At 41.4% G+C, this 15749-nt stretch overlaps 1 protein-coding gene across 3 annotated transcripts in view; it reads left to right on the top strand.

Annotated features, from left to right (window-relative positions):
• The window catches only part of PCDH7 (protocadherin 7), an 813510-nt gene that overhangs the window by 306061 nt on the left and 491700 nt on the right, over positions 1–15749 (top strand). For all 3 annotated transcript variants that reach the window (XM_078678363.1, XM_078678364.1, XM_078678362.1), the window contains exon 2: positions 2231–2447. In XM_078678363.1, coding sequence (XP_078534489.1) covers positions 2231–2447 — 217 coding nt within the window. The remainder of the gene's footprint in view (positions 1–2230; positions 2448–15749) is intronic.

Genomic DNA, 15749 nt, shown 5'->3' with positions numbered 1-15749 from the left:
CAAATTCATCTAAACCTGCAGCACTATACTCTTAATATCCCAGGACCAATAACAGGGAAATGGGATAAAGATTAGAGCCATTACCAGTTTTAATTGCAAAGCTGTCTATGGCGGATGATAAGGTATATCATACAAACAGGTGCTAATTTGTGGCTAATGGCAGGAAATAAGGGTTGCATGTATGATTGCTACATTTTGTAAGTTCCTAATTGTGACTTTTTGCGACTCGCACTTAGGAAGTTTGCAATGTACAACAGTGTGTTTGACACTGTTTGCAATTCCCAGTGGGTCGCAAATGTACCTGCCTCATCAATATCCAAAAGGCAGGTCACAAGTTGCAACCCAATAGGAATGGCCAAAATTACAGGGATGGTGGTCTGCGGGTTCGGCAGACCACCATGTCTGTGATTGCTTTTTCAATGAAGAATTATTTTTTTTTGTAATAAAGCCCGTTTTCTTGCCTGCTCTTAAGAAATGTTTGTACCCAGATTTGCAAATAGGAAGGGGTTCCTTCGGGGCCACTTCCCATTTGTGAATGGGTTTTCACCAACTTGAAGTTGTTAGTAACCTGCAAATGTATTGTGACTGCATTCCAGTCACACTGCATTTATACATCCCCCTGCGGCTCGCTGTTAGGAAGGGATGCCCTTAACACATCCCTTCCCAATACCGACTCACAAACCTTATTTTGCGATTCGGTGATAGGTTACAGACTCGCAAAATAGGGTAAGTACATGTCAAAAGGCATTTAGCGGCCGCCAATGGCCGATTCTCCATTTGCGATCGCTAAAACCTTTAGTAGTTGTGGTACTATGTTCTATTAAACATTTTATCAAAATAATTTGACCTCAAATAGATGAGAAACAGCTTCATACCCTACAGTAGAAGGCTAAAAGTTTTAACATACTGCATATTTGTAAAGTGCAGATTAGCTTCCTGTCTCAATCATCTTGACACTAATTGTGCTAGTCAATGGTAGTCATTTGATCAACTTTGGGATGGACAAATGGCTGAGTGGACTCTCTGAGAATCGAATCTCCGACAAAGAGCTCAAACTCAGAATTCTAGATTTGATGCATCAGTCAAGTGAAGCAGCAGACCTGGCAACTATTGTTCAAGCTCGTACTGTACTATTGTGCAACTTCTTAGGTGGATTTAGAGGCAGGTCATTTCTTGACCTCTCTCACTGGTATTCAGCAAAAGGAAAAAACAAAATGATTACAGTTTATAAAGAGGGCTGAACTGCATAACTCGCTTGAATTAAACTACTTTATTCTGCCATATTAGCATCTTATATCTGCTTTCAAATTTCAACCTAGCGCATTTGATGTTGAGGCTTCTCCAGTGTGTAAGACAGTTGGAAAGCGGCATCTTGGAAAACACAATAACATGAGGTTCTCGATTTAACATTCTGCAGCGGAAGAAATGCATTTTCCCTGCAATGTGCAGTATGAAGTGGCATGGAACTAACAGCAACTTCCTTCTAAACTCAGTGCCCCTGTTCACATGAACCTAGCTTCTTTTGACTTGGCTTTTAAGAATTGATCATTCTCGGCGATGGCTGTTAGCTGCGTAAGTGCAAAGAACGCGTGTGGCCACACTCTAGCCTTATAGGAGAATATTCGTCAGGCTCCATATCATAGCAAGAACTAAACATGATTTGCTGCACATACACCAGGCATGCGTCTAGAGGGATTGTGTTTGAAGCTACCATTTAGGCAGTCTGCCTGAATTATTGCTACGTGAAGGCGCCTGTGAGTATTATTGCGATCTGATGGAGTGACTATGATTGTGAAGGTGTTGGAGCACTGTTTATTTGTTATTCGAGTACTTGCACACAAGGCTTCATATCATCTTATAGAGTATATGTTTACTTGAACAATTGCATCTCACCTACAAAAGCCTAGAGCATTACTATCAAACAGAGAAATATTTATGAATCTGTGTGTGTGGTACTGGAGAAAAATCCCAGAAATTTCCCTTCAACCCTCAATATGTTGCGCAAGGAGCACAAATGACCTACGACTTACCAGCTAAATATATGCATTTTATTGCAATGCTTTTATTGACGTAATGCAAACAGACTTATTTTGTGTTATATACAATCAATGTATTTTCATGAACATATAAAGTGTAATTTCACTTCCGGTTCCTCGAATTATGACTGATTACATAATTGTTGTTGGCAGCCTTACTTCTCAGTGACATCCAGAATCTTTTCTTTTTGCAGCCCTTTCGTAGAGTGACGTTTTCTGTTGTGAGTCAGCCCCAGGACCCACACCAAGGGTCATTGCAGAGCTGCTACGACAGCGGTCTGGAGGAGTCTGAGACGCCAAGCAGTAAGAGCTCGTCGGGTCCGCGGCTGGGTGCCCTACCACTCCCAGAGGACAACTATGAGAGGACTACACCAGATGGAAGTGTTGGTGAGGCAGAGCATATGGAAAATGGTAGGGGAAAAGACACAATTCACACACACACATGCTCACCTTAGTAATCCATGACAAAACATCCTATGGAAAGATCAGACTGAGAGTATAAATTAAGTAGGCGCCAAACAGTTCATATATGCTTATTGGACCTGTCCAGAGCAATGTAATATGTCTACCAGATACTTTACCAATATAGAGCTCTTCAGGTTGTCATCACTTGGTACTTCCTGACTTGCATAACACATTAAGAGAAACGTTCACAGGTCTAGACCATACTTATGCTACTTATAGACTTTAAGTTTCGAAGACATGTATAGTTCAAAGGAACTTCATGCGTCATCATACGCCCTGTAAGTTATCTTTACAGCCCAGTAAGGTATTTTGGGATCCTGCTAGGCAACTCACCTGCTTGAACCACAATGAAGACCATGGAACATTACATTTACTGATCAAAGTTGTACCTGAGAATCTTGCTGAACTTAATGACCTCACTGAGAACTTAACCCATCTCAAAGGTCTTTCTTTTGAAATAGCCTAAACTTTTAACATTGTCTTGTGACTTTGGCCCCTTCGTTTTCTCTTTAAAGAGTTCGCCCTAGCACATAATTCACTAATTAGACTTGAGCATTCTGCCCCTACTATCCAGTTAGACATTTACAGCAGGCTTCTTGTTTCAAATGTGTTCTGCCTAACTAATGCTTTCTTTTTAATATGCGGAAAAGATATGCAGACAGACCCGCCCTGTCTTGTTCTACACTATGATGTTTAGAATTAAAGCTAACCTTCAGTAAATGATTATTTGGAAACATTATGAAAATGTGTTGCAGTTGTAAAATCACTTTATGGACTCGAACGTTCTATTTTATAATGTCCATTTGCTGCAAGTTGGTTATGTGCTCCACTATCAGTTCTTTGAGTACAGTAAACTACAAACCCCAGGAAAATATATTTTGTAAACACTGCTTTTATTATATAAACAAGGTCATTGCAGCAGATGTGCAGAAACAACTTTGTTTTTCATGTAGTGATCTTCCAACCCGTTCATGGAGCGAGGGTACAAAGTTCAATTAAGAGTATAACCTTGTCCTACTCTCCTCAAATCCCAACTGTATTCCAATTACATGAGAAATACATCAAAACATCACTGTGGTCTGCTCGTTGCACCTAAGTGCCTTTAGTTGTTCCAACAATGTATTATGAAGTAACGGGCCTCGGCTTCAAGACTAAAATGAAATACATAAGAAGGATGTTGAAACATTAGTTTGCTACTTAAAATAATCCCTTACATTCTCCATATATTACTAATCAATTCTCGTTCTTGTAAATCTAGATATAATCAGAGGCGATCATTTTTATAAAACATATGTCTAAGAGCTCTAATAATCTCTTAGCAAAGCTATATTTTTAATTTACATTTGGGGTGGAATGTTGGGAGCTTACCAACCAATCAGAATGTTCCCATTTCTGGCTATATTCAATATTACAGGCCAGGCCCCAAAAAGGAACCATCCTGTAGCTAGCAGCTCCCAAGACTCTGTCTGGTGTCCTTTGGACAAACACGGAGCACTGCAGGAGAATGAGCAGCTTCTCACTTGAAGGTTTGGGTACACAATGGCTCCATCCTCCTGTGGCACGACCTCAGCCTATTCTCAAGCATGGCAGGTCCTTAGGTGGCTGTCCTTGCTCTCCATCTAAATGAATTCCAATCACCCAAGGGAAGAAGAAAATGACAAAATCGTGTTTTTCTTTATCTCATGGTGGTTCTCTTACACCAGAGTGAATCAAAGGGAGGAGCCTAGACAGATGTTTATCATTCTGCGGGATTTGAGTAGAGGCTGAGTGAGCACCAAAAACTCACATTACCCTTTTTGCTCTTATCTGCAGGGCAATAACGGCTATTAACTTTCCCTATGTTGTTATTATGTTCCCTCACCTGCGTCTTGGGCCCATAACTTCAGGGAGGGTAATTACCAGCCTCCATTGACAGTAGATAAGGACACCAGTGCTTCATTTTTTAATAGATATTTAAAATTAATGGAAAAACTATGCTATCATTAATAGAACTTCGCTAATTATTTTAGACTGTTGAGAAAATGCTTAGTGCAAACAGTGAACAGAAATGGTATTCCACGAACAGATTAATTTCCATAAGTGTTTACTTGACATATATGATGTTGGATTATGAAAGAGAGTATATTCTTTCCTGGTAGAATTAAGGACCAGAAGTTAAGAGCATATTATGATCATATCTATATTGTGCCATGAGGAAATTGGATTCTAAAGGTTTTCGAGTTAAATGTAGTATATTTCTAATAACACAACAGAAAAAAAAATGTGTGATGATTAACGGGACTATCAGGGCATATATGTTTCTATTATACCTTTAGCTACCTATAAGAAATTGAATTATTAATTGGAATGCCTGGTAGTCCATCACAAGTACTAAGGTCACTATCTTGTTAGGTCCAGACCAACCCCCTGGTAGCTATGGCACAAAGCAGACAGGCTTAACTTAAGAAAATGTGTGGTGCATTTAGACATACCAAAAGAGTTAAAAAGTCAAAAACACAATACAAGTAATCAGAAATTTGACCTTGGGATGTAGTCTTTTTTACTGGAAATCAAAATCCTTCAGGGCAAGGCAGCGGACTCCACGAAGTCAGATAGGCATCAGACAAGGTCCCCGTGAAACCATAGGCTTTGGTGGAAAAAGCTCTGAGTGTGAAAATTAAATTTCTCACTAGTTGGAGTTTTTGGCACCTTTGCTGTCTTTCATAGGAGCTCAGAATTCGCAAGCAGGGCAAGAATTATCAGAAAAGAGTACCACAACGCTGGAGACCTTCTCCAAGAGGTCTCACAGAAATGTATTTGCCATTCTATTGCTATTTCTTCAGCCCACCAACAAAGCACCTTGAGTAGACCAGTCTGGCTGGCATGTCCTGTTTCTTTGGGTGTCTGAAGTCCAAAAATATTCTAAGTCCTATGTTTTTCAGGGACTTTAGAAGAAGACCAGTTAAACAAAGGCAAGGGGCCTAGGACCTCAGGAAGAACACTTGGGGGTCATGACTCACAAGCAGCGTACAAGTCAGGTCTAGTTGCTACTGATCAGGAGAGCATTTCAGGAAAAGGCCTGTGCAGCTTGTTGTGGTCTGTAGCTTACACAGCTCAGCAAGCTGAACATGTGAGTCCCCTTATTTGTCTTGTATATTGCTTGCAGCTTATCCAGACCTTCAGGTCTCCTCACATGTCTCAAACAGCAAGTGTAATCCTTCTTCTATTCTTCTACAGGTCCAGTAGTGTTCTGAAGAATGTGTCTATGGGTGGCACATTTATATCTGGCACTAGTTTGTGAGTGGGGGTGCTCTCCCCCCTCTGAGTTTGGTGCCTGCCTGAATGAGAGGATGACAGAGATGTCGTTGCAGGTGTGATCTACATCAGTATTTGACAGGGGAGGCTTTGAAGTAAATTAAGTTCCTGAGAACAGCCAATCGGTCTTCCTGCTAAAGGATCAAACACACCTCGCCACACTCACGCCATTGTATCTGCTCTGGGAGCAGATTTCATACCTCATCAGTGCTGTTCACCATCTGGTTGACAGTTGGATCCTAAAGTAAATTAGGCTCCAGAGTCTTCAAGTAAGGAAAAGGCAATTTTCTAAAAGTCTCGTATCCTTAATACTTATTAAAAATCTGACTTCACCATTAAGTATGGATTTGAATAAATATTTAAAATAGTCCTGAAAAATATTTTTAGCTGGTCCCTATCCTGAGATAGCAACATTAATATTAAATATTGCAGTCAGTGTTTCTCTATGGGCCAGCCAATTGTCTTACAGTGGAAGTAGCTTTTGGGTGCTAGTCACTGTAAGAACATGTTATCTTTAAATCAATATGTATCCTGCTTTTAAATATCATGTACTCTGCCTTGTGGGCTATCAGGCTTATGTATGGGTGGCTTATAAATATCTAAAGGAGAAGTTTTCACATTTCAAAAAGGTTTATTTTCACAGCTCAGCATGTAGTTTTAGAACTGCAGCACACAGAATACAGTGCTGGGCCTGGAGTAATGTATCTCTTGGCAAACTAGTGGATGGCACAGCACTGCTGTAATCCATAGGTGACCTTTAACTTTACATGCCATGGATATACTTTGGGCACCATATCCTATGGCCTTATAGTAAACTTTGGATTTTTGCCAATATTGACATATTTTAAAATTCAGAGCACCTGCAATAGAGCCTGGTTAGCAGAGCACATATGCAAAAAGAGGCACTTTCTCATACTACCGATCTCTGTTTCAGTCGCACATTAGTCACAGTGGATTTTCCATCCATAACCTTGAGTAGAGTTTACCATTTTAAACTCTTCGGTTTATAACTCTTAACCATTCCCAGATTATAAAAATGGGTAAGCTATTTGGAAATTGAAAGCATTGTAAGGTTTATAAATGCATTTCAAATGATTGTCCCTGAACCTCCTTTGTAATAGTGTAGAAGTATGCTGGTGTTTTTAATTCCTGCAGATGCTGCTGCCTGTGGTTGTGTTCCCACCATGTGCTCTTTTTAAATACATATACATCTGTCACACCTAGTTCTACATTTTAATGTGTGATTTTATAATTCATAGTTCTACAACAGTCCATGCAGCCAGATGTCATTCCTGCTACATAGAATACAATGTGACATTAAACTGCTAAGCTTAGATTGCAAAGCAGGTATGGTTAACCTAGAGCTGGGCTACACATGTTAGACATGATGTTAAATGTACACTATTTGTTACCGTTTTGGTGGATATGATGTATGAAATACATTCTGCCCAAGTACAATTGAAGTGCTTTCCAAATGCCATATACATTTACTTTCTGGAGTACACGGATCCACACCATTTTGTGGCCTTTCCTACCAACTGCCAGGTCAAAGGACTTGTCAAACAATGCACAGGATTTAAAGAAGAACCATATTTGTTTTATATAGAACATGCAGAGCCATTAAGATGGTGTGCCTTGTCCTAGTGGAGGTGTTGACAAAGTATTAGTAAATGTGAGGCAATATATTTTGAAGTGCCATTGGCTCAACTGGAAGAGCCAGAGATTGTATTGGAAGGTAAGGGAGGGCGCTGCGCAACTGAAACAAACAATACATTTCTGTTAAACATGGCCCTTTTGACAGATTTATCCCCAAACCTTTTGCCTTTTGCTTCCTATTTTCTGTCCCTGTTTTTGTTGGCTATAGGATTCTGGGCACTTTACCACTGCTGATCAGTGCTAAAATGCATATGCTCTCTGTGTAAATTGTGATATGATTGGTTATCCATGATTGGCATATTTGATTTGCTGGTAAGTCCCTAGTAAAGTGCAGGGTGTGTGCCAGGGCCGGTAAATCAAATGCTACTAGTGGGCTTGCAGCAATGGTTGTGCCACCCACATGAGTAGCCCTGTAAATGTATCTCAGACCTACCACAGTAGTGTCTGCAAACGCAGTTGTGAACTGCCATATTGTCCTGGCACGTGCACCCACTTGCCAGGCCCAAAGCTTCCCTTTCCTTACATGTAAGGCACTCCTAAGGTATGTCTAAGGTTCCCCCATGGGCAGGGTGCATTGTATGTGGAAGGTAGGACATGTGATAGTGTGCGCGATGTGTCCTGATAGTGAAACACTGTTTAATTTGTTTTTCACTGTTGAAAGACTATCTGTCCCATAGGCTTAACATTGGAGTTGCACTGTCACATGTTTAGATGTGTAACTTGCAATGGGGATGAGATAGGGATATTAAGTTTAGACTCTCTGAACTCAGAATTTATTAACGCACCTTTTGGTGAAGGTGGTTTTTAAATCCTGTGTTTGAAAAGGCCACTTTTAGAAAGTGGCTATTTTCTTGCTTCACCATTCTATGTGCCTCTGGCTGTTTGTGTATTCAGCGTCTGGTGTGTGAGTGACAGGAGATGAGAAGCACATTCACTCTAGACAGTCACTGGGGGGGTTGAGGTGTGCCCTGCCTTGGCTGGATGAGTTATCGCAAGCCTGAATAGACCTGGTCTGCATTTAGAGTAGTGAGAGGTGCGGTAATTACACCTGAATAGGCAGTGTCTCCTTTTGAACAATGCTGTCTATGCCCCCTCTGGTCATGCAGCACCAGTGAAGGCAGAACTGGTTTGGACTGGGTTCAGAGACCCTTGCACCAAGAGAACAAAGACCTATTGGGGTATACGTATTACACCTAAAACACCAATAGATTACTTCAAGGAGCAAGCGGAACCTTTGCCACAGAGAAGAGCAGGAGAAGCTGGAGGAGGAGTACTGCCCCTTTACTATGTCCCACCAGGGGTTGGCCTACAGTAGCTGTTTCTGCAAATGAAAGGACAAGGACTTTGTTGTCTGCTGTGTCCTCCCTCCTTGTGAAGAATCTCCAAGGGCTTGTGCCTGCTGGCCTCCTGTTAGAAGTCACATGGATACAAAAGACTTTGTGAAAAGATTCATGCTGGGTCTCAAAGGAAACTTGCAGGAGAAGGACTGGACTGTTCTTCACCACTCCTATTTTAAAAGGTGCAAGGAGCGCTTTATCTTTGCAAAATGTGTGGGCAGCACTTTATTTTCACTTCCAGCTGAGGAAGTACTTGAAGAAGTACCCAGGGCATAGTAAGTGCTGCTATTCCTGCTCTTGTAGCAGCACTTGGTGTTCTACCCCGTCATCTCTTTTTCTTTTGAAAGCGCATGAGGAGCGCATTTGTCTGCCTGGAAGCACTTTCAGCACTGCCCTTTCTAAGTGCTGGTAAAAGCTGAGGAGGAAGCTCTGGGCTGGCCCCCTTCCGCAACACGATCAGCCCAGGCAAAAAGAGGTTTGCTGAAATCCAAAGCAGCCGCTCGAGCAAGCGCCACAGAGCACCATGCGTTGCCTGGCAACCGGCCGCAGAAGCCGGGAGAGCTGCCGCTAGGAGAATGGCTGCATGTTATGTTATGTTATGTTATAAAACATTTTATTGCGCGCTCTGCTACTACTAAGTATCCTGGCGCGATATGTGAGCACAAAGCTGACCCAATCCAAAAAAAAAGAAACAGAGAGCTACATACTGAGATTAAAAAGATGGGTTTTTAGCCCTTTCTTAAATCCTGCTAGTGTAGTTGATGATCTCAGAAAAAGCGGTAAGGCATTCCAGGCCCGTGCTGTTTGGACAGAAATTGACTGACCACCCAGTCTCGCATATCTGACTTTAGGCATAGTCATCAGACGGAGATTGGCCGATCGAAGAGCACTATGAGGAGTATAAAAGGTAAACCTCTTGTGCAAATATTGTGGGCCTTGCTGATGCAGGGCCCGAAAGGCCAAAACCAGTGATTTGAACATAATACGATGTGCCACTGGGAGCCAGTGAAGCTCTCGAAGATGGGCACGTGCACTAGTTCTTCGTGGAAGATGGAACAAAAGTCGCACGGCCGCGTTCTGAATGGTCTGCAATCGCTTTATAAGGTATTTAGGGAGACCACTGTAGAGGGCATTGGCATAATCGAGCCTTGACAAGATCAAAGCACGCAAAACAGTCTCCTTCGCCTCTCTATGGAGAAGTGGAAGGAATCTCTTGAGAGACTTGAGGGTCGCAAAACAGGTCGCAGTAAGTTTTTTTAGATGTGCTTCAAACTTAAGATCCTGTCCAAACCAGACCCCCAGGTTTTTGGCCGGGCCTCCGTGATAGCTAGGACATGCCAAATCGGTTGGCCAAATAAGCTCCCTAAAAGTGGCCGGAAAATTGCCATAAAATAGTTGCTCTGACTTGTCCTCGTTGCATTTTAGCTGGGCTGAGACAAGCCATCGGAAAACATGGGTCAAACAGGAACAGACAGCCTGGGCGTCTAAGCAGTCCTTAGGCCAAGTGAACAGCAGCTGCGTATCATCAGCGTATGACATTATTTTGGCTCCCCACTGCTCAGCCAGATAGATCAACGGGGTCATATAGACGTTGAACAACAGTGGGCTCAATGTCGAGCCCTGTGGTACCCCGGTGGTGAGCTTCTTAGGTGATGAGGCAAATGGGGGCAGCCAAACTTGCTGCGACCGCTCAGACAGAAACGAAGACAGCCAGGCCAGAGCCGCATGTGACAGCTCCGCCCCTTCAGCAACCTTGAGACACTTCCTGAAGAGAAGGGAGCCGGAGCCTCGCAGCTGCGCAGGGTCAGCAGATCATGGCCTAGTGTGCCACCTTGAAAGGCCCCTTGAGACCTGAGCAGGTCTCCTACACCGATGCCCCCAGGCGCTGAGGGCCGGCGAGCACCAGGTGACATGGGTAGCACCATGTGTTTGTGGGCCGCCCCTATTGCTGATCTTTACCGCAGGGGACCCAGTGAGGTCTCCCTGTCAACAACGGCAAGGGCGTGTGGGCTCCACCATCCTGATACTGTCCTGGGGGGATTTTAAATTTTCGGGCAATAGTGTTGGGCCACAGCTGTACCGCATGGACGCGGCAGCTGACTTGACAAGTCCTAGGAAGCCCGCCCGGGGCCCCTGCTTGATCCTGCACTGCATGCCCCACCCTGGATTGATACATACCTGGGGGCAGGGCACCGAGGGACCATAGTGGGATTACCATATCAAAGGTAGTGAAAGTACAGGAACACTGGGGCTTCATGATTAGAGTACAATGTGGTGACATGTCCAATAATAATATCTGCTGATTTATGAGGAACTAAAGTCTGCAGTTTCATGTCCTAAAGGTTTGGTGTAGGCCTTATACTAGCCAGAATAACAAGTGTTATGTTCAGGGGCTGTAGGATATTTCCTGATGTTTTATGTGATGTGCACTACCTATGACATGATGTGTATGACCATTGCCTTATGGCAAAGTGATGATGATTTATGATTCATGCATTTTTCATGACAAGTGTCTCATTGCCCAGTATTTTATATATGTGATTGGTGTCTGGTGTGTTATATGCCTCCTTTATGACAAGTGCCTTGTGGTGCAGTGATTTATGTTATGTGGTTTAGATGTGTTTTACATGCTAATTAGTGATTTATGGTGTAATATACTTTGTTTATGTGTAAATAATACAAAGGCTATTTTTATATAACCTTGTGTGCAATCACTTTCGTGGTGTACCTTGTTTGTCACTAGTATGTGTGTGTGTTGCACAAATGCTTTGCACGTTGCTTCTCGGATAAGCCTGACTGCTCTGCCAAGCTACCAATGGTGTGAGCAAGGGTTATCTTATGTGTGTAACTCCCTTGCCCTGAATAGAGTGGTGGGTTATGCCTGACTTAGATGCATAACGTAGCCAATAAGAAACCCTTTTTCTAACAATTTCAAATAGTATTTTGTGCCACAATTCATCCACTAAGAAATGAAAGTGTCGCATTTTGTTACCATACTCTGAGGCTAAAGCCTGGTAATTTTGTTAGGCTTGATTTAATCTAGCTATCAATGAATAGCTGGTTTACCCTTTACATGTTCCCTGACACACACTCCAAGAAAGATATATGCTTGCATCTGAACAGGAGAGATGAACTGACTGTCTTCTGCTCCAAATACTCACTGTCTACATGCTAGGGTTCTGAAGATAGTTTTCTCAGCATTTTGCTACAAGACTAATGGTGTCACTCTCCAACAAAGCCACAAAGCGTGAATAACTGAACTGTGAAGCCTGTTTTCCCCCAGCGTCTACCTGCTGAGGTTAAAGGTTGATGAATGTCCTGCAACAACAGGAAGCAAATGGCTCATCAATGTAGTCAACAGGGCTATTTGTACAAGACATATCTTGATCGACCTGGTAGTCAGTGAGAGGACATGCTTCTGGAACTTAAAAAAGAAAGTGGATTGAAGTAGGTGGCGCCTACATTGAAGACTTGAAAAGTTTCTTAGGGGTGCCAGAATGTGTGGTACACAAATAGACACAGAAAAGCAACTATTCCTGATTGAACAAAATATCCTGCCATGTAGCCCAGAAATTGAAGTGTACATTGTAGTTTTAACTTCAACATTTTACCCACTCGGAGATTTTTGGCAGAGCATTACATTTTTCATTGGGGCAGCTTGTTCAACATATATGACCTCATGGGATTTTTGCTGGATGATTGCCTCACTGAAGATTTCCAGCGTCCAGGTAAGTTTCTTAGTGCCTGATTATGAGTTTAGCGGTCCATCGGCCTGCCAAACTTGTGGTGGCATGGAGTGGACTGCTGTACTGGTGGTCCAAATGCCACATTATGAGTGCGGCGGTCCGAAAGCCACAGGACGGCCGCAACTGCCGGGGATCCATGATCCCTCGGCTGTGGCACAGCAGTTTGGCCTAACAAAATGCTGATGGTGCCACAGCATCACCACCAATCATATTATGAGTTTCCTCAAAGCCACAGTTTATGTGGCATTGACAAGATAGACCTAATTCATAACTCAATCTAAAGCTTCATTTTAAAAGTTATGTTTACTACAACTTCTACACCTTAGAAACATATAAACTGTATTGGAATAGGTTTAGGACTCTCTGATCCTTTAATGATTTAAAATATCAGCATTTGCTTTGCATAATTCTCATTCCTCTAACCATAATATCACTACTTTTACTTTTTATTGGTTTTATTCCCAAATTAATCATTTTCAACCTTTTTTGAATGGTTGTGGTATTACAGAGAATTGAGTGCAAAGCAGGGAAGAGGTGAGTGTGTATAAGGAGAGAGGTATGGCGCCTCGGCCAGGGCGACTGAAGCTGGAATCTGGGGATCACGGTTCGATCCCCGGCGGAAGGTTAGCCCAGTACCATGTGACTCTGGGCAATAGCTTGCTTAATCTTACCAACGGCCCCCAGCGCCTAGAGACCCTAACGGGTGATTGTTTGCGCTTTACAAATGTGGATTATTATTATAATTAGTATTAGCCAATAAATAATATTTGAAGTATATGTATAAGTGGTTATAGTTTACAGATTTTACATTGCTTGATAATTAAATATTACGTTTTAATATCGTTAAAAGTCATATTTAAAATGAATGAGTATTCTAAATAGCAAATAAATAAATGCATTTTAAATAATAAATACATTTGATAAACATGTGGAGAAGAGTTTGCCTAATGGCTAGGGTGGTCGACCTTGAATCTGGGGAACTGGGTTCGAGTCTCGGCAATGACGATGAACATCCTGTGATTCTGGGCAAATCATTTAACTCCCCGTGCCTAACAAAAATGAATGTGTGTCCTCATGTAATGTAACTGATGCTATGTAAAGCGCTCTGATACCCAATTCGGGTCAAGTTTGCGCTATATAAAACTGCAAAAAAAAAACGTATCTGAAAATAGTTTACTTGTCAAATGCAAGAATAATCTCAATTATTTCCCATAATTGATACCATAGATGTCTTAAAGACTTAAAGATCTAATTATTGTAAATATAGTAAATTAAATGAACGTTATTTTAAAGAAATTTAAATAAAAAAATAAAGCCCCTCAACCTAAGTAAAGACTATATCATGCATTAATAATTATTGAAAGTGACAAACCTTCAGTGATAACCTATTACACACTCCCTCGGGTGGCATATGAAAATGCCTCTCATCTCTCATTTGTAACCATTAACATGCACTGCTTTTTATTGATATGGCTGAGACTTAATCTCTTTCCCTTAATGGTTGCTTACCTCCCCCAAGTATATTCTTTTAACCAGCTGCCTCCCTGTCCATGCGGTAAGTGCTCAACTCAACCCATTTCTCATATTTTATTCTTCTGCTCATTTTATAAAACTGAGAGGAAGGCATTTATTATCCCATTGCTGAGAAAACTGAGTTCAAACTTGTACTCACAAGCGCTCGCAGTAATAAATACATTGGATACTCCTTTTATATGTTTTCTGACAGTTAGCTTTTTATACTCCGTTTTAATGAATAGAAGGAGGTTTCCCAATGGTGGGTTTGACTCTACTGAAGTTGAAAATTGAGATAATGATTTGATGTCAAATGTAATCTCTGTAATGCTTACCTTTTACTATTCTAATTATTTATTTAAACGTTTTGTTTTTAACATTTTTAGTTTTGCTATTACTCTTTTTTATGTCATATGATATTATTATTTTTATATTCAATGTGCACTTTTATGCATTTATATATTTTAAAATGTGAATAAAGTTTAAAGTTGAAGTATTGAAAGTGATGTATAGAATTTATTAAAAGTTATTTGATTGAAGTTTAATAAACGTTTCATAAAATGCATGTTTTCACTTATTTGTAAATGCAAAACAGTTTCATGAAATATTCTGTATTATTTTATAAATTAATTTTAACATTAAGTTATATTTATTTATATCTTTAACTATTTTAAGTAATTGTTCTTGATTTTATAGTATTTCCTATGCAGTTTTATTTTAGGGCCCTACCTCCAATTTTTACCATGGGATAGTGTTGAATTACCAAGGGTTGGCTATGAATGGTGCTAGATGTACTACATTTTACTTTGTTTTGTTTTATTAATAGCTTACACTAGGCTCCTCCCCCTTTTTTGGAGTGGAGACATGTGAGTTACGCTTTTTGAGTTATTTTACATTCTGATTGTTTTTTGGAAAAAGTAGTATAAGACTATATTAGACATTTAGAATGTACTCACAAGTGTAAGTTACCTTTGTGAATAGCCTTGATAATCTGCATTCTACTACTTTCTTATAGCCATTAAACGCTGTACATTGTTGAAACATATTGGGGCATATTATAAAGGCAATATCGCCACGGGAACGTCACTTTTATTTACGTTCCCATGGCTGTAGTGCCAGAGCCCTATTCTCAAGGCAGCGTTAACCCACCTAACGTGACTAAAAGCCACGTTAAGTGGCTTAACGCTGCCTCGAGAATAGGGCCCCTTTAATGCTAAACTTAGTGTGAAAGGGGGCGTGCAGTGGGTATTGTGGTGGGCGTACCACCGCAACACCCATTGAGTTTGACGCTACCGCATATTTCAAGGATGGCAATAATAGGAGGTAGCGCCAAACTTAAGACGGTCATAAGGTGGCTAAACGAGGGAAAACCTTTATTTTTTCTTTTTCCATGTGTGCTGCACGTAGCAGCACACATGGAAAAAGCAAACTGGCATTTTTGGTTTGTTAATGTACAGGAAGGGACACCTTCCTGTGCATTAACAAACCCCCCTGCTCACAGACACCCTTGCGCTCTGGTGCAAGGTGCCTGTTTTGGTGATAAATCATGAGATTTATCGCCGTCGATGTGGGTAACGCCAGTCCGCACCACATTCTTGTGAATAGGGTGCAGACTGGTGTATACGAAGTGGCGGTGAGAGGCGTTAATCTAAGGAGTATAACGCCTCTCACCGCCACTTCTTTGAGAATATCCCCCTGTGTGT

This window comes from Lissotriton helveticus, chromosome 2_2 (assembly GCF_964261635.1).
Source record: "Lissotriton helveticus chromosome 2_2, aLisHel1.1, whole genome shotgun sequence".
Classification (NCBI taxonomy): domain Eukaryota; kingdom Metazoa; phylum Chordata; class Amphibia; order Caudata; family Salamandridae; genus Lissotriton; species Lissotriton helveticus.
The sequence above is the reverse complement of the archived record's forward strand: the minus strand, read 5'-3'. Positions and strand labels throughout refer to the sequence as shown.